Source organism: Paralichthys olivaceus, chromosome 14, assembly GCF_024713975.1.
Source record: "Paralichthys olivaceus isolate ysfri-2021 chromosome 14, ASM2471397v2, whole genome shotgun sequence".
Lineage (NCBI taxonomy): Eukaryota > Metazoa > Chordata > Actinopteri > Pleuronectiformes > Paralichthyidae > Paralichthys > Paralichthys olivaceus.
The window spans coordinates 18,535,473-18,557,220 of NC_091106.1; the positions used below are offsets into that span (position 1 = coordinate 18,535,473).

Below are 21,748 nucleotides of genomic sequence, written 5' to 3' on the forward strand. Positions count from 1 at the left end.
TTTCTCGACATCGTAAAGCGTCTGCTGTTAAAGCAATGTTTTTTCAATCCGTCTGCTCTCCCTGACACTTCCAGATAATGTTGGCGTTCGGTTGATTTGGGGGAATTTGCACACCATATGCTGCTGTGTCAAACACCTACGTTTAAGCAGGCTCTGGCTCTGCATTCCCTAATAGCAGCATCATTGGCGCTTGTTTATCTAATGCGCCTGTTAATGTTATTTATTGTGAGTTTGCCCGCTACCCAGTTCCTCCATGCATGCTAAGGAGACAGACATAAGATATGCAAATGCTAACGTCGGCCCAACTTCACGGCAGTAAAACAAAGCATTTGCATTTGATGTAGCACATAATAAACTGGTTATTAGCATTTTAAATGCGTCAAACAAACTTGAAAAATGTGGCCTGTGCTGGTGTGGTGTTTTATATTGCTGCATGCAGAACAAAACCCACACGCGCCACACGTGCCTTCACACACGTACAGGAGAGTGTGCACGAGCAGACACATAAATATGAAGCTGCTGCACACGGGAGCAAACTGATGTCACGAGGCCCAGAGTCACAGGACAGATGATGTGTTTGATGAAGTTGTTTCTTCACTCACTCTGTCTCTTTCGCTCTTGTGCCCATAAACTTTCTCTCAGAGCATCGGAATATGCAGATGATTCATTTCAGAGACGATCAATCCTTCCAGCCGCAGAGACAAAACTCTGGATTCAGCTTTGAGAAGAAGAAACGGTAACTACGCTGCTGTCTCTGTGCCACAGAGCCTGGACGACCACATTGTTACAAGGCGAGTATGTGAGTGCAGGCATCAAGCATCATAATAATAGTAAATATGGGAGATTTTAGTGACTTGCATGAGATGTTTTCAGACATGAACTTGCGTGTTTCAAATATATAGAAAACAGCAGGACGACAACGACAACAGGAACATTTCCCGAACATTCAGGGGAGGGGCGGCGCCTGGGTAGAGCAGCAGGAGGCGGGACATGATGTACAGATTCCGGCAAAAGTTAAGGAAAATGTCCACTGCAAGTGACTAAAACATTTTTGTTCTCACGAGCAGCCCCTCTGGAAAATTTCAGGAAAATGTGTGTTCTTCAGTGCATGTCTGAAAGCTGCTGTGAAAGACGACAGACTTATTGATGGTTCCACCAGATGTTTATCTAAATGCACCAACATCCTCATGTTAGTGTGATTAAGTGGATTGAATTGTTTTCTTATGTTGATTTTAAAGAGAAGTTTGTAAAAAAATTGCACGATATTTGAATGGAAATGTACTTTACAATGCTCGCTTCTTTACTCTTCTCTTCTCGTCTCTTCTTGTCTCCTCTCTTCTCTCTCAGGAGGAGAGCTGTCTGAATTGGTTTTTCATTAGCACTTAATGATGTGATAATCTCTCTAACAGGCCTCATTCTCTGCAGCCTCACATGCACTAATGGAGTGTGTGTGTACTTTTCTGTGTGTGTCTGCAGTTCCACATTCTTACAGTGATGCTGGTTTTGCATGAGGGTGTTGTATATGTGAATGTGCATGTTACAACCCAGAGTGTGTAATTATCTTGTTACATAGAGATTTAGATAGACACTTGTCAGTGAAACACACACACACACACACACACACGCATGTGCCAGACCTGATCCGAACTTTCCTCCCTTACACCTGACCCCTCACCCCCCCTCACCCCATCACACCAGCGTAAATCCGACATGTTAATCTCCCTCCCTCGCTCCCTCTTTCTCTCAAACACACAAACATACTTGCTTTTATTCGCCGCTTGCAGAGACCCCGGCTTCATTTTCTGGGCATGTGCACCCATTGCGAGGGGAAGAAGCGGACACAAAGTGACACAGGGAGCAGAATGGGGAGGAGAGGAGGCGAGGCTGGGGCTGCGGCCTGAAAGGAGGCGATGGGAGGTGTCCGATTGTCCTGCGCTGAAAGGGACAGTTAAAAGGAGAACCTTGTTGCAAAAGCTGGTGGGCCGGGCTGGAGGCTGGTTAAGTGCTGGTGGTGTGTGTAACTGTGTGTGTGTGTGTGTCTGTGTGTGTCTTTGTGTGCCTGTGTCTGGGTGAGTCTAATGAGGAGGAGGAGGATGACTGATGACCGAGGTGACGATGATACTGGATGTGACGATTATAAAGGTTAAAGCAAATACTCTTGTGAGAGGTTTGATGTGTCTGATAAATGTCATTTAGCTTAGCTTAGCATAACAAATAGGAAATAGAGAAATGACTGACCTGTCTCTGCCCGGAAGTAACAAAATCTTCCAACTTACAACAAGTAATAACAACTTAAAAGTAACTACTTATTATTTTCAAAAGTGATTTTTCTAAATTGAGTTATGCCGTTAAAACTTGTTTTTGAGGCTCCAAAGAAGATGATTTCCTGGAGACTTTACTGTTTCATTCATGTCTGCACACAAAGAAATGTGTATGTGGAAGAGAGTATTGGCATCAGCCAAGAGGATAGCACGTAGAAGACCAATCACAGCACCTCCGGGACTTGACACTGACTCTAATAAGCTGCATCCAGGGATCAAGAAGCAGCTTCTGCTGCTGGACAAACATATTCCTTCCTTTATTGATGGCACAGTGTGTGAAAGGGGGACAGAGAGAGAGAGAGCAGGGAAGAGATGCAGCAAAGGGCGGCTGCAGGACTCAAGGCTCCATATATTCACACTCATTCATCTAACTTAAAGCAAATTACCTCCCACAATATGTCAAACCTTTGCTTAAAACATATATTATGTGCACTAAATAATTTGAGCTGAAGCGATGTTTCAGTGTGAGATCTGACCTTATATCTTGATTTCAGAAAACAAGGATTCAAAATAAATTGTGATTTTTCTCACATCAGTAAATATCCCTCTTTTCAGAAAAACAATCAGGAGATACACACCTTGTGCATCGGGATGAAAAATGCACGACAGAAAACTTCATTGCTTCTGTTTGATGAAACTCATCATCAACATGCTCCAGAAAGCTTTGAGCTGCCAAATTTGAATGTGATTGTGTTCAGACAGAGAGAAATGAGAACATGAAGGTATGTTTCTTCATTACTGAAATGTTAATTTGACTTGTTTTTGGCTAATTAACGCCAATGTCTTCCAAGAATAAAACAGCCTCACAAATATTAATTAGGACCTCAATATTCATGTTGGCGGTGATGGCTGTGAGGTCTGTAATTAACGAGCTTTTAATCGTTTGATCGTCTCCTTAATTAAAGGCTTGCTGTAATTTGAAGGTTTGTTTACTTTTCTCAAAACAAGAATGAGAAAGACAGAAATCTTATTGATATAGAATCCACACATAAGATAAGAAGGAAAAGAATCAGGCTTTTAAAAGTTACAGAAATTTCCGAGAGGTGCAGCAAATTGTTTACTTTTCAAATATTTCACTTATCTTACAAAGATAAATCTCAGAAATACTTTTGATGGAGGCCAGAGGGTTTTTACTCGACTTCTCTCTGAGATCTCGATAATCGTGTTGCTGTCTTCCATCTGCCGTTTGAATGCATCAGTCTTTTTCAAAATCTTTTTGTGAAACTTCAAACTGCAGCTTGATGATGTATTTGATGCTGAAATAAAAGGAGAACAGATCAACAGTAATGCACTCATTTGGTCTAATATACAGCACATCAGTGCTTCGGTAAAACTTCCTGGATTTTATTCTTTCAGTGAAATAAAGAATAAAAAACTCACGTTAATATTTCATGTAGTCCCAAAATGAAGATTTAAAAAAGTTTATATTATAAACATTTTAACTTAACATCAAGTAGACAGACATTAAAAAACATTTTCCATCATTTCTAAATCATTTAAAAGTGAAAACGAATGAAGAAATTACTCATTTGTAATTATTCTTTTATAACATACAATTAGTCTTTGGCTGTAAGTTCACTTGTCCACATTTCAATGAACAGCAACATACATCTGACCTGCAGAAATCCAGTTGCTTTGGACATTATCTGGACGTCTTCCTGCCAGGAAAGACTCCAGTTAGTGTCCAGATGAGCTCGTGTGGGAAAACAAAAAGATGTTGTCAGCAGAATTCACTACGTGCAAGTTGGCGCAGTAATGACACTTCTATTATGTGACAAATGCAAAACTGGAAAAACTAAAAAGAAAACAAATATCTCAGGGTGAAAAAGAAGGAGCCACACACGTAAGAAAGATGAGATCTGAGAGATATTTGTGATATGAGCGGATGCTGGTGTTGATGTGCTGCAAACAAAACCACGTCTGCAGCGATATTTCTGCATTTCTGCAAAGTAACGTCATAGGTGAAGCTTTAGATGTCAACATAAACCTTTGTCCTCAGTGTAGTTCACACAAATAACCGGGTGTGATCGAGTCTGACCATCATGACACAAGTTTATAATTTAAATTTTGTGTTTTGGACTGAATCTCACCTTTTATTCTGCAGATTCCACACACAGATAATGTTTTTTACACTTTAATGGCTTCGGCTTCGGCTGTGACCTTGACCTTGTGTCTCCCTGTGAGTGTCTATTGTCTCCTGTCAAGCATCGTGCTCCTTTCAGCTCGGAGTCGTTCGGCCGACACCGCCTGTGTCAGTGATAGTGAGACAGACGCTGCAGCCGACTACTGTCATCACGCTGCTCCTGGGACGCCTCCATTCACTGTTTACTGCCAGGAGATCATTAGAGGGGATATGGTGACCCGGCCCACCCAGGAGAGTGACACCGAGAGGGGACTCTGATTTAAATCTTAGTACGGACGCTTTTAAATCCTGTTATTCTGTAACAGACTGAGAGAAAAAATTGAAAAAAGATTGATTAGAAACTTTGAACAATTCAACAATACCAATACAAGTGAAATCACATTTTGGAGTAAAACATTATTTAATAAAAGAAGAAAAACGTTTTTTCTTAAATGCTCCTTTACATCCCAGGTGGCTGGAGGCATGTGTCTGTTTAAATCTTTAACACACAAGTCAGAGAGTGTGTTGTTAGCCTCAGCGCTGAAGTGTCAGGAGAGCAGCAGCATCGTAAAAGAGCAGAGTAACTTCCGCAGGCATAAGATTACCTGCTGTTCACTGTGGTCAACCACTTATCCAACCCACAGACTGATGCTACTCCACTGAATGTTTGTCTGCTGCTGAGACGGGTTTGAAATCCGCTGTTTGCGACACTGAAAACATGAAACTCCAGGAGATCATTGAAGCAACTCCTTGAACACTGTCACTGATGTTTTTTCAGTCCAGAGAATCGTTCTGAAGGAAAGGTTTATATTAGTAACTTTAATTCTTTAAAAAGTGAGAAATTACACAGTTTAAATTTGGACTCTGAAGAGTCGGAGTGTGTGCAAGTTGAGTGCGAATTTTAGGAGTAAGTCTGGTTCATTGGCCCCTGGGTGAACTTTTTATATTGCAATTGTCTGGGACAGTGGTTTTTATTGGACAATCGTGCATCTATATTGAATCTTAATATCGGATTCAGTAAAATGAAGAAGCTGCAACAGCTCAAGTTATAGTTTAGTTTTCTTCATGATGTAATAACAAACTAATGAGACCTTGGTTACAACACAAGAAGACCAGTTTTCACATACAACCAAGAAAATCTCCACTTCCCTGTAGCATAAAGCAAAATAACAGTATCGAGCCTGAACCAAGTGGCACTCAGAAAGTATACCTCCAACGATCCCACACACAATTGCCTGTCGATCTTATGGTAGAAAAAGAAAAGAAAAAAACGAGTGGTCTGATAAATAATTTATTTGTCATAAAACAAATTTAAAAAGTGAAAAAGATTAAATCAAAATTCAATTGGTTCTTCCCAGGCCCAGGAACCATCCCTCCAACAAATCTGGTGCGAATCAGTTCTGTATGTGTTTGAGATTTTTTTTTAATAAATAAGGTCCAAACCATCTAATAAGGATAATTCAATGACATTGATTTCAGCACCAATGGGAGTTTTGACCTGATGTTTCAATATACTTCTGGATTATTTACCCAGATTTGTTCGAAACACCTTAAGACTGCCTCGAATTCCTTGTTATACCAAACAAATGTGCAGATCAGTCACAGGATCGATTCCCTGTGATTTTTAGTGTGTAACTGTTCTTTTGCTGCCCATGAAAAAGAAAACGATCTGAGAGGGCTACTTTAGATAAAAAGAGGTGGTGGCAAGAGAAGAAGGAAACGGAGCCAGAAACTGGGGAGAAGAAGGGTTAGAGAGGCAGAGAGCGAGAGAGCAAGAGAGAGGGTGAGAGATAAAAAAGATACGAACAGAGGAATGAAAGGAGAGCGGAGAGCTTATGCAGTGAAAAGAGCACATTAGGGGCGACCTGCTGCGACAGTAGTGTGGGGAACGGTGAATAACTGCCTCCATTTAGACCAGTGTCCTGGTGGTGTGAAGCTAGGGGCCTCCGATGGACACACACACACACACACACACACAGACACACACACACACACACTTGTGAAAAACACCAAAATACATAAATAAAGCAAAAGGAATCCATTCAAACCCATGTTCCTGCACAATTTGATGCCTGACACACACACACACACACACACACACACACACACACTCACACACACACACACCTCCTCTGAGCTCTCCTCTGTCCCTCTCATTCACACATTTCTCCACATTGGCCGGATTAGGAACACTTTCTCTTGGGTGTGCGAGGCTGCCCCGCACACAAAGAAACACTTGGAGACAGGATTAGTAGGCTTACAGCGGATTCACATATGTCCAGTTCAAGCAATTGGTATTCAAAGCTTTACACTTTCAAATGCCACCAAGAGAGAGCAAAGCCGACCAGCGCTTTTCTTTGCATTGGCAGCACCTTTATGAGAAGGGCTCTTTTGCTGAGCCAACAATGAGGCCGTGAATACACATTTTTACTGTTCTACCAGGGGGATCTCATTGGAGGAGGATCGAGCACCGAGCAGAGTCTGAGACAGACTTTATTATCCAGGTTTGAAGTGCTGGCTGGATGGCTGGATGGAGAGCTGGGTGGGTGGGTGGGTGGGTAGTACAGTTCGACGGGTGGACGGATGGACAGACAGATGGATGGATGGAGGGATGCCGAGGTGGTGGTCAAAGGAAGAGTGCTTCAGCTACTTCCACATGTTATTGTTGGAGGCCCGTTCCTCCACTCCACCTCCACAAAACAGATCTGGAGGAGACTCTTCAGACTGGAGAGACGCTCTCAGCAGCTCAATATACACAATACTGACTCAATTTAGTGTCTCAACTTATAGAGGCCTGACTGTTTGCTTAAACCAATAAAATATGTTTTATCATGAATAAATGTCTCTAAATTTATGTCAGTATTTAATAAATCCTTACCACTGTATCATTTTGAAAATACAGCATGTGTGCCTACTTTAATTTGTGTAGTTTATAATTATCTCTAAGTGTAGTTTGACATTTCTAAAACTCCTTGTTTTGTATTTAAGATTGTTTTCATGTGTGTGAATTAATTTTTAATTTGTAATTATTTGAGTTTGTCTCAAATTAAATAACTTTCAAATGTTGGTGTTATTAATAAGGAATAATAATATTAATAATAAGAATAATAATAGCATTTGCCTAGTGTGTTTTATTCTAATAAAAGTGTTATTTATATATATTATAAAACTACTTATGGTTTTCTAATAATAATAATAATTAGTATTATAATAAGCATGATCATAATGTCCTCAGTATCAGGTGGAAGTGATGGAAGTTTTACGAGGGTCCAGACAGGAGGTATCTGGGTAAACTCTGACGCCCACATGCTGCCATATGGCCAGCAGAGTGCCGAGTGTCGGAGCGGGCATGGTACCTCTGTCCCAGCGGAGGCCCTGAACCCCCGCTGCAGCAGGAGCCGCTGAATGGGAAAGTAATTTCCCTTCCCATTCCTCCTCATCCCCTCAGGCAACCACCGGCCGAACCGCTTCTGGTGACAGGTTGGACTGTCACCAAAGAGCAAAGAGCTGGAGAGCAATATTTTTTTTGTACATGAAAGATCAGAACAAGTTCAAATTAAAATATTTTCCGCAATGGTTTTATAATTGATTCTGTGCGTAAAATTCGCAGTGCGCATGCAGGTCCACCAAAAACGCACAACATGCAGTTTTTTATGATTGCTTCTGCAAAATGAAAAACGGCGCCAACTTGCACGAAACAATTTCTTCTCCCAAGAAGATCAGAAGAGAAGAGAGGAGAGAAAAGAAAGAGAGAAGATGTGAGAAGAGGAGAAGAGAAGACAAGAAAAGAGAAGAGGCTGTTGAAGTAAAGTGGTGCATTAGATAATGTTTATGTGAAATCACGTTATTATTAATTGATTCTGTGCGTAAAAGTTGCAGGTTTCATCAGACAGGACAGTTTTCACTTGATTTTGTTGATTCTGACATAAAATAGAAACTGTAGGAGAATTAAAAAAACTTGCACAACGTGTGTGAATTTTAGAACATTTAAATAAATGAAGGGATTTGGGGAAAAATAACACGTTTGTCCAAAAAGAGCAAGAAGAGGAGAGAAGAGAAGAGAAGCGAAGAGAAGAGGAGAGACGAGAAGAGGAGAAGAGAGGAGAGAAGATGAGAGAAGAGGAGAGAAGAGAAGATGAGAAGCTGTGCCCCCCCAACAGAGTCCTGACAATGGCAGTGAATGGTTGCGCACCGCAGTCACCGGGACAGTCAAAGCACACCGCCCCCTTTCCAGCGGGCACGTCATCCTCCTAACTAGGCGTTATGAATAGGAAAGGGGCTTTTGTCTGGCCGCATGTATAAATAGCCTCTATCAGTATCCTCCTCACCGCAGAGATACAGACACACCGAGGGAGAGAGACGCAGAGAAGTTGTCTCTCCTGTGATAACAAGGACAGAAGCGTGGCACAGACGGGACACAGACAACACCAGGTGACCAGAGGACTCCAGAAAGAGAGAGTTAAAGAAGAGAGTGAAAGTGAAAGAGAGGGAGGGAGAGAGAGAGAGAGAGAGAGGGAGGAAGCCAGCAGCGACCTCCTACCCAACAACCTCGGAAGAGAACCCATAAAATGAATTCAGACTCCAGCCCCAGCAGCAGAGCCTCTTCCCCCGACATGGACGGCATGTTTCTCCGAGACCTCCACCCGCTCCACCACCACCACCACCACCACCACGTCGGCTCCTCTGTGTCCTCCTCCACGCAGAAGCTGTCCGAGCACCTGCGCTCCGGAGACGCCAAGTTAGTGTCCGTGGAGAGCAGCAGCAGCAGCAGCAGCAGCAGCAGTAGCAGCAGCAACAAGTACAAGCTGAAGAAACAAGTCACCGAGGAGGAGATGTTCGAACTGCGGCTCAAGATCAACGGCCGGGAGCGCAAGCGCATGCACGACCTCAACCTGGCCATGGACGGCCTGCGAGAGGTGATGCCCTACGCGCACGGGCCCTCGGTGAGGAAGTTGTCCAAGATCGCCACGCTGCTTCTCGCCAGGAACTACATCCTGATGCTCAACAGCTCCCTGGACGAGATGAAGCGGCTGGTGGGGGAGATTTACGGCGGCCAGCACTCGGCCTTCCACTGCGGCACCGGCGCCGGTGGACACTCCGGGGGCCCGGCCGCTGCAGCCGCCGCCGCTGCCGCCGCAGCCGCCGCGCACCATGTGCACCCTCTCCTCGGAAGCGCGCTGTCTTCCTCCACGTCTTCCTCTCTGTCGGGCGGGCTCCCGGGGCTCGCGTCCATCCGTGCGCCACACGCCCTGATGAAGGGCTCCCCGGCTGCGCCCCCGGCCCTGCAGCTGGGCCCCGGCTTCCAGCACTGGGCCGGGCTGCCGTGTCCCTGCACCATCTGCCAGGTGCCCCCTCCCACACACATCCCCATCACCTCCACCGGCCTCACGAGACTCACGGGGGAGGGAAAGGATGGGATGAAATGATGCGGGGGTGTGTGACGCACAGACTGATGGTGTTTGTAAATAGAGAATCAGGGCATGATGGGGTTTGGCCTCACTGCTGCATGCTGTTGTGTAAAGTCTGTTTTCTTGTTTGGCGTATGAGAAAGAATGTTATTTTCTACCTTGTAACAAGGACCCTTATAAAGACTGATGGTTTTGCCAGTTTAAGGTAAAAAGAAAAAGTTCTGTGTCATGCAACGAGATGCCACGACCCTCCTGTGTTTGTCTCACAGCACAATGTGAAAGTGACGGAGGCTGCATGAGCAAGTTGATTTGTTTTATATTTCTTTGTATCAGGCGTCATTTTGTGAAAACGAAGAAAACTCTCTGTGCCTTGTACCAAGGATTTTAAACTTGAGTTCTACATGAAAAATAACGACATCTGTGTGTCTGGCTCAGTGATTCTGCCACAATTTGTTTTAAAATCTAATTTTTAGATTCAGTTGTTATTGTTTCTGTCCTTTGTGATTCACAGTTTTTCATTTGATCTTTTTTATTTTTGCATGCTCGTCACAGCATGGTTGTTTTTTGCTGAACTGAATTTGTCATGCCCAGAGACCCCGTGTCTTTATTTTTGTACATTGTTGATGATGAACTGATGAAATATTTATTATCGCCCAGCGTCCCTGGATGAAATTTCAATAAAACTGAAATTATCGATCATATCCACTGTCCCTTCTTTGCTCTCGGTTCATTAAAAACTTTATTAAATCTGCTTTACACTTCTTGAAGTCTAGTTTAGAATTTTACTAAGACTATTTATCATTACAGGCTACTATTTATTTAACTATTTTTACATGGGTGTACATTAATTGTTCATATTCCCACAATAAAAACTAAGTTGATTTTCAGATTAACGTAAAGTCATCCCTCTTAATCTCTTTTTAGCACGTACATATTTCTCTCTCTTTATATTTTCTATATATATTTAAATATATATATTTAAATATATATATTTAAATATATTTGTTGAGTAATAATTCAAACTCAAGCACGGCCTTGGTGTGGTAACAGACTTCATATGTTTCCTCTGGTCACTGATTTGCCTTTTTTCGTATTAGAAATAAACGAAGACCAAAAAAATAAAACAACAGAGGAAATTTATATGAAATATGAAATTAGTAAAATATTCTGATCATAGAAAAAAATTTTGATTTCCTTTTTGTTTAATTCCTTGGACTGATTATTATTACTTCTGTGATATTGACTATTATGAGTATATTAGAGTAAACAGCAGCACTGTGAGGAAATAAAAAATAATTTAAACCCAAATCTAAAATAATTGAGAATAGCCTGAAGCATGCAGCTGTACTCATACAGTCTCATACAGTTATTACCTTTTCGTGTTTGTATATAGACTATATGGGTATATATGAGTAAAGCAGCATTTTAGTGATTGAAATTAACAATGTAAATACAACTTTGAAAAAGATTTAAAAAAGCATGAAGCTGCAGGTCAATTTCCTATAACATATTACATATATACTCATATAATACATTATTATTACGTGTGTATATAGACAATATTAGAATATGTAAGTGTAGCAGCACTTCAGTGATTGAAATGAATATAATATAAATGAAGAATTGAGAAAAGCAGATTTTCTGCAACTGCAAAGCAATCTACCACTTTAAGACACTTTCAAACGGGTATTATAATATTTATTATATAAGCTGAACATTTGATTTTTCTCTTTGTTTTACGCACCAACGTGTTTGGTGTTGCACAGTACATGACCGGATCTGATGAGTTACATGGTGAGACAAACATTTATTCAACATTTCCGAGCATGGCAGAGCCTCGCGTTGAGAAAACAGGCAGAAATGAGGATGGAATGAGAGGCTGCAGCAGATTTAACGAAGCCCAGTTGAATTGTTCCCTGGAAAAGAAAGTGATCCGCTTTGGGGGCGCGCAGAACAGTTTGTCCGCCGCGTCCCTCGGGTGTTTCCCCGTCTCATCTCTGCAGCGACAGAATGTATGTTTGTGCAGATTACAAGTTAATTGTTCATGGGGGACCGAGAGGAGAAAATCACATCACAGAGAGGCGTCGGGATTACAGACTCCTAAATGCAGAAGATTATACATTCAGAACCCCCCACCCCCCACCCCACCCTCCCCTCCCAGGCCTCGCCACATGCAAATGAGTGCATGGATTAAAATCAAATAGAGAAAAGACAGAAAGAGAAAAGCAGGAGAAGCCTCTTTTGTAACTTATTCTGAGGGAGGAAAACACAAGTTCTGTGGTAAAGTTTAGAAAGAGTGAAAGAGTGCATTTTACATTTCTTCTTTTTCTTTTTGTCTTTGGGAATGAGCGTGGCCTGTCTGTCCCTCGCAGGCTGCCAGATGGGATGTAAATAGCTGGGTAGATGCAATGGCCTTTTAACCACACAACACTGAGGAGGATGTTGTCAAGGGAAGCTGGCGGTTTGCGAGTTAATAGTCATGAGTTGGGGTAATTACTTAAGGTTTATTATGCTCTGGTTTCAAAGGAAATGGACTCTTCAATGGGCCGAGAAATACTTCTTAATTCTAGCTAATTAGGAGCCGAGCAAAGCAGAGACAACTGCTGCTGCTGCTGCTGCTGCTGCTGGCATCAGGCTCTGTTACATTCATGGAGGGAGATCATTTGTGAGTAAGCCACAAAAAAAAAAAAAAAAACAGTCATGCACATGTAAATAGCACAAACAAGACAAATGCAAATCGTGGCAAGTTGCACGTTAAAGAGATGAATGTAAATCGCTGCCCAATGCTGGATGTGTACATCTTCGAGCTGGGGATGAGGAAACCTAGGCCTGCAGGAAATATGAGAAAGTTCTACTTGCAAACAATAAAGAGATTTTTGAGTTTATTTTCATAATTGCAATGATTTAAATGTATCTTCATTATATACATGACTTTCCCACTGACTGAGGTCCAAATTCTTCCTTTTCATTAAAGCCGGGAAAGTCAAAAAGTTGTAAGGAGGACATGATAGTGATGTATCAAAAACAGAATATGCTGAAGATGAAATTATTGAATGAAGAAAACAAAAAGAGGCAGAGCTGTGAACACCTAGAGATGCAGAAATATATGATTTTTGTGTTATAACAAGTGAATCCTCCCACATATTCTGCTCTGTAAACACCAGCAACAAGCAGCAAAACCTCAAAATATAATAAATCATGAGTTAACTGATGAAGAAATGAGCCAATACAAACTTGTGAGCACCTCTGATTGGAATACCTTTAAATATCTGCCATTATTTAGTTTATTCGAAAATGTTTCATTTCTTCATCTGAAAACAAATTGCTTGTTTTCAGAAGTCTATTGATGCCACGATGTTCATGAGCTCCTGTATTTCCTTCATTCTTTATTTATTTGTCAAATTATTTTCCTCTTGTTTATATTATACTATTGTCACTTCTTTTGTTTGTTTTGTAACTAAAGTTTTCCATATTGTTTTCCCTTTAGTGTGTGGGACCTCCTCACAAAATGAGATGATATGCCACAACATCAAATTTCTATCTCATGGTTCAACAGGAAGGATTTAAAAACTATTCGAGTTTAATAGAGAGTTGTGTTCTCATCAAATATAAATGAAACATGTGAGTGAAATTTTTTTTATGATGATGGATGATGTCTTAAGTATTTATCCAAGTTATTATATAAGTACAAGTTTACAGTTGCATTAGCATCACTAAATATTGGCTCCAATCACCAAGTTGCAATGGCCACATACCATTGGTCTTCACATATTGTGTCTTCGCTATCTGTCTCCAACAAAGTCCAAATGTCCTCTTACAGAGTTGTTGTCAATCTATCTTTCCAACTCAACCTTGCATCCTGTGAATACTGCCATAGAGAAAAGGAGGCTCAGTATAAAACAAACATGTGGTGGATTTAGTTCATCTCCCGCTGACTCTACTGTCAACCAAGGCCAAAAAAATGAGGCAATGCAAACTAGGTGAAAAAGAACAAACTAGACCTAAACTGAAAAATGCTCACAACAACATTGACAACAGAAATATGTGAATCCGTAAATCCTGCGTTCAAATCTTGTTTTCAATCCCATTTTGTTTTGCAGGCTGCTCAGTGATGGTTGAATGGACTCGTGGCCATCGGCTCCTCTTTTCATGAAGCTTGACGAACGACTGGTCCTTTACAGAGCACACACCTGTTACTGGGAGCCACTCGAAGTTTGACACCACTTTGTCAACCCCCTTCACACACACACACACTAACAGACCCTTCTTTCAGTCTCACGCACTGATGCTAACAAGCCAACAAAAGCTGTCAGCCTCGTTCTGTGGCCTCTGTGACTTAGCGGCCTTTTCCGGAACACATCCACCAAAATCTGCAATAAAGTTGTTTTAATTAAAACACAATAACAGACGCCCGCCAGCTCCATCACTGACATGAAGCTTCACAAAGCTGCAAATACAAGGCTCTTTAGTCTGATATGTACAAACAGTCGTAGCATTGAAGCCTTTTATAACTCCAGAGTTTGAATAAACATGTCATTTGGCAATCGCAGATGTTGTGCATTCAGTGAGAAGAGTCATGTGTGTGTGTGTGTGTGTGTGAAGTGGTCTGCTGGTTTGTTTACTCGCTCGGTCAGCGAGCTGCTGCGGGCCGGTGCCTGAGGGCAGCAATTGAAAATAAATTTCAGTTGAATAAGGGGCAGCGGCCGCATCAGTCGAGCTGCTGCTAGAACAAAAGCAGTTGAGGGGATAAGTTATTGACCGGGCTGACAGCCTGAACGAGGCTGATTATAACCGCCTGGTCATGCTCTGTGTGTGTGTGTGTGTGTGTGTAATAGTCATAGTCAGTGAAGCAGGTGCAGGGGCCATTCCCTCTCGGAGTCTACCTCTCTTTACCGCTCTCTCTCTGTGTGTGTGCGCCCTCAGGGAAGCCTCGGGGCCCTCTGCCCTCCCGTCCTCAGCTGATTCCACAGACTAATGTTTAACCCATACTGCCAAAACAGAAAGCATATTTCCATCATAAGAGCGCTCTGCCATCGCCATTAGCCACTGGGCTCATTTGCATGTTAATTGTGCAGTTAGAGAGGTGGTGTTGACACTTTCCTTTGTCCACGTCGGGTCGCGGGAAGTGAGAGGATGGGGCTGTAGAACGACATCCATGTGCGTTATTGTTTCAGGCTGCTTGTATCATCTGTTATTATGAGGCAGTGGAAATGGACGAAGTTAATTTAATCTGCTGTTATCCACAACCCAAGATTCAGATCGAGCTCTCATCTGCAAAAACACCAGAAAGTAGCTGTTCTTCACACATACATTTCTTAACATGTGAAAAATAGGAAAAGTGAAAAATAAAAATGTAAATGTTTGTACTTTTTTTCATGATTGTAACTTTGGGATTTTGACTCGTGGTCGAACAAAACAAGACATTTGAAAACCTCTCCTCGGGCTCAGGCAATTCAAAGTATTTTAGATGTAATATTATTATGTGGTTCATGAGTAGTACTTTCACATTTGATACTTAATAGTGTTTGTTCATGATATCTTAATTATATATTTAATAATATCTTCCTTCAGTGATTTGACCATTGTCAGTGTTATTAATTATGAGCCTGAAACATAAAGAAAAGACAAACAGAAAAGTAGACATGCTGTGTGTACACACATTCAAAACATGCACAAGACGACATACATGTGCAAACACACACACACACACTCTCACTTTGAATCGTACACACACACTCGCTTTGAATCATACACACACAAGCCAATTTTGGTGTGAATTTTGTGCTATAAAGACAGATTCAGCCAGACAGTGTGCCCCAGTGTGTGTGTGTGTGTGTGTGTGTCCTACAGTGACTGACAGATGGCGTTCAGTGTTTGGCCATAAATGTGCTCTCTGAGTGTTTGTCTGTGTGCCAGTCGCCTGCAGTTTGGAGACTCCCCGTGAGAGTCTAACTGTCCTGACACTGCTCAAAACCAACTGTCCTTCATTGTCAACCATGGATGAACCAGAGTGTGTGTGTGTGTGTGTGCCTGTTGATATATATATATATACGTATATGTGTGTTTGCGTGGCTGTGTGTGCAGTGGCCTTCTGGAGAGAGTCGAGCAGGCCAGGGGAGCAGATGTTAAAAGGAGAAATATATCTCTCTAAATCTCTGGCTGCCACATGCTTTAAATCTGCCCATGAGGAACAGATCCCTCAGCGTGGCGACGGAGGGAAAACAGAGCAGAAAGACGATGAAGTTTTCTTAAATATAAGAGATGGCGAGTGGATTCTGTGAGCGTGCCAGCCTCGGGCCTGGCACAGTGCTGGGTCACAGTCCCCTCTCAGCAGGAGGAGTCGGGCGACAAAGTGAAACATGGTCGCGAGGAGAGCGAGCCGCGACTGAAGCCAAGAACAGACAACACTAAATAGAGAGATCAGACCACGTCTTTGTACGGTCCGATCCAAAAGTGAAATATGTTTGATAGTATTTCTTGTGTGGAAACAAAAACAAGAAAAAAAGTTGTGGAAAAAAAGGGAGTTTGAATGAGGACCAAGTTTTTTTTAGCTTTGATGGCAACATGACGTCCTTTAAATGATTTTAGTCGTTGTTTGTCATGACAGCAGACAGACTTCACTTTCCTTTTGTCTGCGGTGAATACTCTTTCACTGTGGATACATTCAAACAGAGGATAAACTGATGATATATGTTGATGTGCCCTCAAATAACAGAAGGAAGGAGGCTTATTTTTTATATCAGGTCATCCTGCAGTGTATTAGCATCATAAAACCAACCACCACGGTACGTTGAGAAAAGAGGCTGAGATATGTTATGACTTATCTCATCAAGAGGGTTTTTTTCAAATTTGGCAAAACTCTTCAGTTCGATTTACAGATTAAATGATAGGGATTGGGTGGTCAAAGGTCAAAGGTCACAGTGGCCTCTCGAAACATGTTTTTGTCATCTTGAAAATCATATGCAAGTCTGTCTTTATGGATTTTCTTCCAATTTGGACCTGGACTCAAAGATTAATTGATTGATCTCATATAAATAAATAATATGTATGAAGAGTGAAGCTGCACTGTTGATGGAGGCTTTATTTTGTTAGTGTTATAAACACTTAACAACAGATACATGTGTTTATTTGTGGTATTAAGGATTTGATGGATGGATTTTAAATAGAACTGATTTTGAACAGGAGCAGATTTGTGTTCTCCACCACTAGCGACAGTCAAACTGAAATATATGTGACAGTTATAACTACATAATTCCTTTCAATTGCAAATAGTCTTGCATACAAACCAAAAGGAGACTTTAAAAGTAAATGTTTTTCCTGAGCTTTCTTTTCTTTTGTAACTGGAAACGATGGATTAAAACAGGCCCTGGGGAATATCACCAACAGCTCTGTTAGCAGCAGTGAAAACACAGACATTACACCCCTCCAACTTGAGGTACGTGGCTTGGCATGAGCCCACAGATACACCCTGCAGCTAGTCTAACCTTTATCATCCATCAGTTGGCAGCAGAAGTAACGTATATATTACACCTCTTCGCTCTCCCTCACTCTGTCCAGATGTCACTTCTCTTCGACTGGCCAGATTGATCCGACGGAAACATCTCTGACAAAGAAACTCAGTCACCTTTCAGCTCCCTCTGTGGATTCAAACCTTTTCATTACATTTCCTCAGGTTTGTCTCTGAGCATGTGATCTGGCAGCGCTCTTGAACCAGGCGTTAGTCCGCTACCTAACCCTTCCTGTGAGCTGGCGGTGATGTTAAAGCAGACATTAGCCTCCTCCCTCTGGCCTGGATTCAGCTGGCACGATCGGACCTCATTGATGGCGCTGCCAGGCGGACTCCGTCACAGTTGGTGATTTTGATCAATATCCACGTTAACAACACCCAGACAGCTTGTTGGAGAACAAACAAACATGTAATAATGCGTCGACATGTTCCGACGCTCTGGACGGGGTGGTTAATGGTGGAGAGAGCAAAGACAGAGACACACATTTATATCACCTCAGAGAACTGTGTGTGTGTGTGTGTTTGTGTGTGTGTGTGTTACATGTATCTCCATAATCTTAATAAAAACAGTCTCACTTTACTTTATGTCACTTCATGTTATTGTCTCTCTGAGGGAAGCTTCACATTTTAGTATCCAATAAAAACACACCGGGAGACGTTTAATATTATACATGAATGCATAAAATACAAATAAGCTAACACACACAAACAACAAACAATACAGACCTAACACAAAAACCTGATGATAACGTTTGAGTTTCCAATATTCCCTCAGTTAGCATCTCTCCAGCATGTTGATTTTTATAAGTTAAGAAATATATCAACAAAACAAAGTATTTAACTTGGGACTTTTTGGAAGTTGACTTCAGTAAATCAAGAAAATCTGTTTGATGAAGTGGATTTAAAGGAACTGGTGCAGTGTCCGCTCTGAACCTGCCTGTGAGGACTGATAGTAGTGATACTGGCTGCAGTTTTCTTTGTGAAACTGTAAAAGTGACCTGCAGTGATTGAGCCACGGAAAGTAAAGATCGGCAGAAGCACAGAACCCTGAAGCTGAATCACAGACTGTTTCCTCTCAAATATCTGATCTCACCATGATGGTCAGTGCACACCAGCAGCAGCGCTTTCACGTCTCAGCGGCATGAGACGGAATTACACAAGGAAAGCACAGTTCTAATTATAAACAGGCATTATCATGGGTGTGAAACCAGAAGTGACAGCAGCAGTGGGCAGCCCAGCACACACACACACACACACACACACACACACACACACACACACACACACACACACACACACACACACACACCATCACAAACAATGTCTGTATGGGCCAGAGTCATCATATGGACAAATCACAACTGCTCTGGCTCAGTAATGTCTGGCAGATGTTAACGCTTTGTATTGAATGACTCCCCTGAGACCTCACCCAATCAGACAGGACACAGTGATATGCCGGGGGGGATGTGTTTGTGTGTGTGTGTGTGTGTGTGTGTGTGTGTGTGTGTGTGTGTGTGGTACACATAGGATAAAAATGATCCTGAAAATCATACATGTTCCTAAACCTTATATTTATGGTTCAGTTTAGTTTGATTTTCAGCAACAAAAATTGAAGCCATTAAAATTGCGTCTGTGTGTGTGTGTGTGTTTGTGTGTGTGTGTGAGAGAGAGAGGAACCCTTCTGCTACCACTGAGTCATTTCATGCTTGACTACAGGATAGTTCAAAGGATTTTTATCACAGCAAAGTTCTCTACAATAAAATCATCAACTCAAACAAGACAGGACACAAAGACATTTACAAATCTGGTCATTAGACATCCAGTACCAGTCGGACTCCTGTCACAGGCGTATAGAAATCTGAGAAAACTAACTAGGCTCATGTACACTATGGTGATGTTACTTCAAATATTTCAGTGTGAGTACTCCCTCAAGAATCCAGAATCAGTTGTTGCGACAAATTCCGAAAAAACTGAAGAAGTTGACTGATGAAGAGTGACAGCAATGCAGCAATGAATTTGTTAATCAGCAGAATAAATAATAAAGAAAATAAACAGTAGAGAAAATACAATATATAAAGAAATAAAAAAAACAATCACGTTGAACATTTGTCTCTATAGCCGAGCAGCCGGGTGCAGCAGGCAGAGGCAGGAAATGACATATTAACTCCGCTGCAGAGATGATTTTCTTTTCAACACACAGACACCGGCGTCAGCTCTTATCACCACAAACTCTCTTGACAATATTCCTCTGTCTTCTACGTGTGTGTCACCACTTAAAGACACACACATTTCTTCACTGTTAGAGAAAGAGTGAAGGACTCTTTGTGCAGCCATCTTTCTCTGAGCTACATGATGTCATAAAAGCAGCAGCGCTCTGATTTGCTGTATTGGAAATGTCAGCAGCAGCAGATGTTGTGCTAATAGCCACTGGATGCTGCACCACAACCTAGCAGCTGGTAACCATGACACTAACTTCCACCAGGGAGAAATGCCAAGTTATCCACCACCCTGTTGCAGTCGGGCATAGCACACCACACTTCATCACAGTTTCTCCAAGAGTTCCAGTGACATGAGCCACAATTTGTACCGAGAAATAGTGTGCAAGAGGGGGATTTCCGAAGCCAAAGAGAAAGTTAGTTTGTCCCAGTATGCAGAGGAAGATTCAGATCGTTTAAAAGACTTCTTGATCTTTTTAGTGATACGTTCTTATTGTTGTCAAAACTGAGATTCAGGTGTGTTGAACAAAGAAGACGGAAGCCTCCAGAGAAGAGGTCTGGAAGGCTTACTTCATTTTGGATATCTGGATTCAGAGAGTCTGGATGTGAACACGTGCAATTAAAAATACAAACTCCAAACTGTATGATAAATATTAACTCTAACTTGTGAAACATTTCCATGACCAATTTTAAACCATCTAAACAGCTGCAAAAAAGAGAGTCTAGAGAGCCACTGAAGCTCCTTTTCCACTCAAAACATCCACTAGCATCCGCTAACATCTGGCCTCTCTCTGCATTGGGAATGGATCCAATCGGCATTTACTCCCAGGTAACTCTGCAGTTGCCGTGTGTTTTAGGCTCCGGCTCCAATCATCAGTGATGGGAACGAGATTCTGGAAGAACTCACTCTAATTTGACAATTTGACAGCGAGGTGAGAGAGCTTTCAGTGCATCCATGACGTCCAACACGGAAACAAACAATAGCAAAGGAAAACTCGTCTCCTGGCAATATGAAAGCACTCTTCACCTTTTTTTAGTTGGTTTTATCGGGTTTGTTTGTGTGAAAGAGGTATGAGAGAGAGAGATGGAGCAAATACATCAAGAGCAATGTCACTTTCTGATGCCCCACCAAGAGCTGTCACTCACTCCTACCCACCCTCTGTGGAGTATCCCCACCTTTCTCTGTCTGTCCGTCAAACAGGAAGAGCGCATTTTCTCCCCTCCATCTGTTATCATCTCCCCTTCTCCACAAGTGCTGGGGGGTCGGAGAGGGGGCCGTCCACGGGCTGGTCATCCCGTTAGGGGCCCATTACCGGTCCCCTGGCTCTCTGCTGGGGCCCACTGGAGAGAAATCCATATCAATACCTGACTGTCATGCCTCCCGCCGCTCGACACAGCCAGGCTGCCTGCCTGGCACAGTCAGCACTGCATGGGCCTCCCGTCGAGACACAGCGAGGATGGGCTTTCAGTGCGAGTGTGGCACTTGAGTGTGGACCTCCTGTCAGTCCTCCTGTTGCACGGATGGACCTGAGCAGACAATGCAGGGTTTGAAAAGGCACACTTCCTCGTCCTGTTGCTGTCCTTAATACCATCAGTTGAGTCTTTGGATCACATCTGGCCTGCAGAGTTTACAGCATGCCACTTCCTCCGACAAGCTGAGAGAGAGGGGGCTGCAGAGGAGAGGAGAAAGTGACATATGTGGAAACAAACAATTATCAATGGACTCATTACTGGTTTACTGAGACTGTAACCACCTTCTATCTCCCTCTATACACTCACTCCTTTACTTTTGCTGTTAACCTTTGTTGATGCCTGCTACGGTTTTCATAAGCAACAGCGACAGACCCTACAGATGACTGTAAATACATCCTGAAATCCTTTTAAATGAACTTCTCATTTCTTGCAAAATTACATGATTACTTTCACTCCTGCTGTTTGCTTGTTTGCAGGATTATGCAAAAACTTCCACTCACTTTCTTTGACTTTGCAAGATTGTTTTTAACATTTTCACCCATTCCCCTGTACAAAATACACTGTACAAGTGTTGAGAAAGAAAACACGAATGTTTAGGGATTTATGAGCAATTTGGTGCGGAACAACATAAAAACTTGGACCTACAGCAGATTTAAATGTAGTTTCCCAAAGGGACTAATGGGCCTTGGCGGATGTATGTG

General features: G+C 42.2%; 1 protein-coding gene across 1 annotated transcript; it reads left to right on the forward strand.

Moving 5' to 3' along the window:
• Positions 1 to 8,756: 8,756 nt before the first annotated feature.
• On the forward strand, positions 8,757 to 10,552 carry olig3 (oligodendrocyte transcription factor 3). The gene has a single exon (XM_020089827.2). It carries the CDS (start codon positions 9,012 to 9,014, stop codon positions 9,867 to 9,869), a length of 858 nt encoding a protein of 285 aa, XP_019945386.1. The 5' UTR covers positions 8,757 to 9,011; the 3' UTR covers positions 9,870 to 10,552.
• Positions 10,553 to 21,748: the final 11,196 nt, after the last annotated feature.

Bases quoted from the DNA above. Each gene is read 5' to 3' on its own strand.
- olig3 (XM_020089827.2), top strand. From the start codon at position 9,012: ATGAATTCAGACTCCAGCCCCAGCAGCAGAGCCTCTTCCCCCGACATG.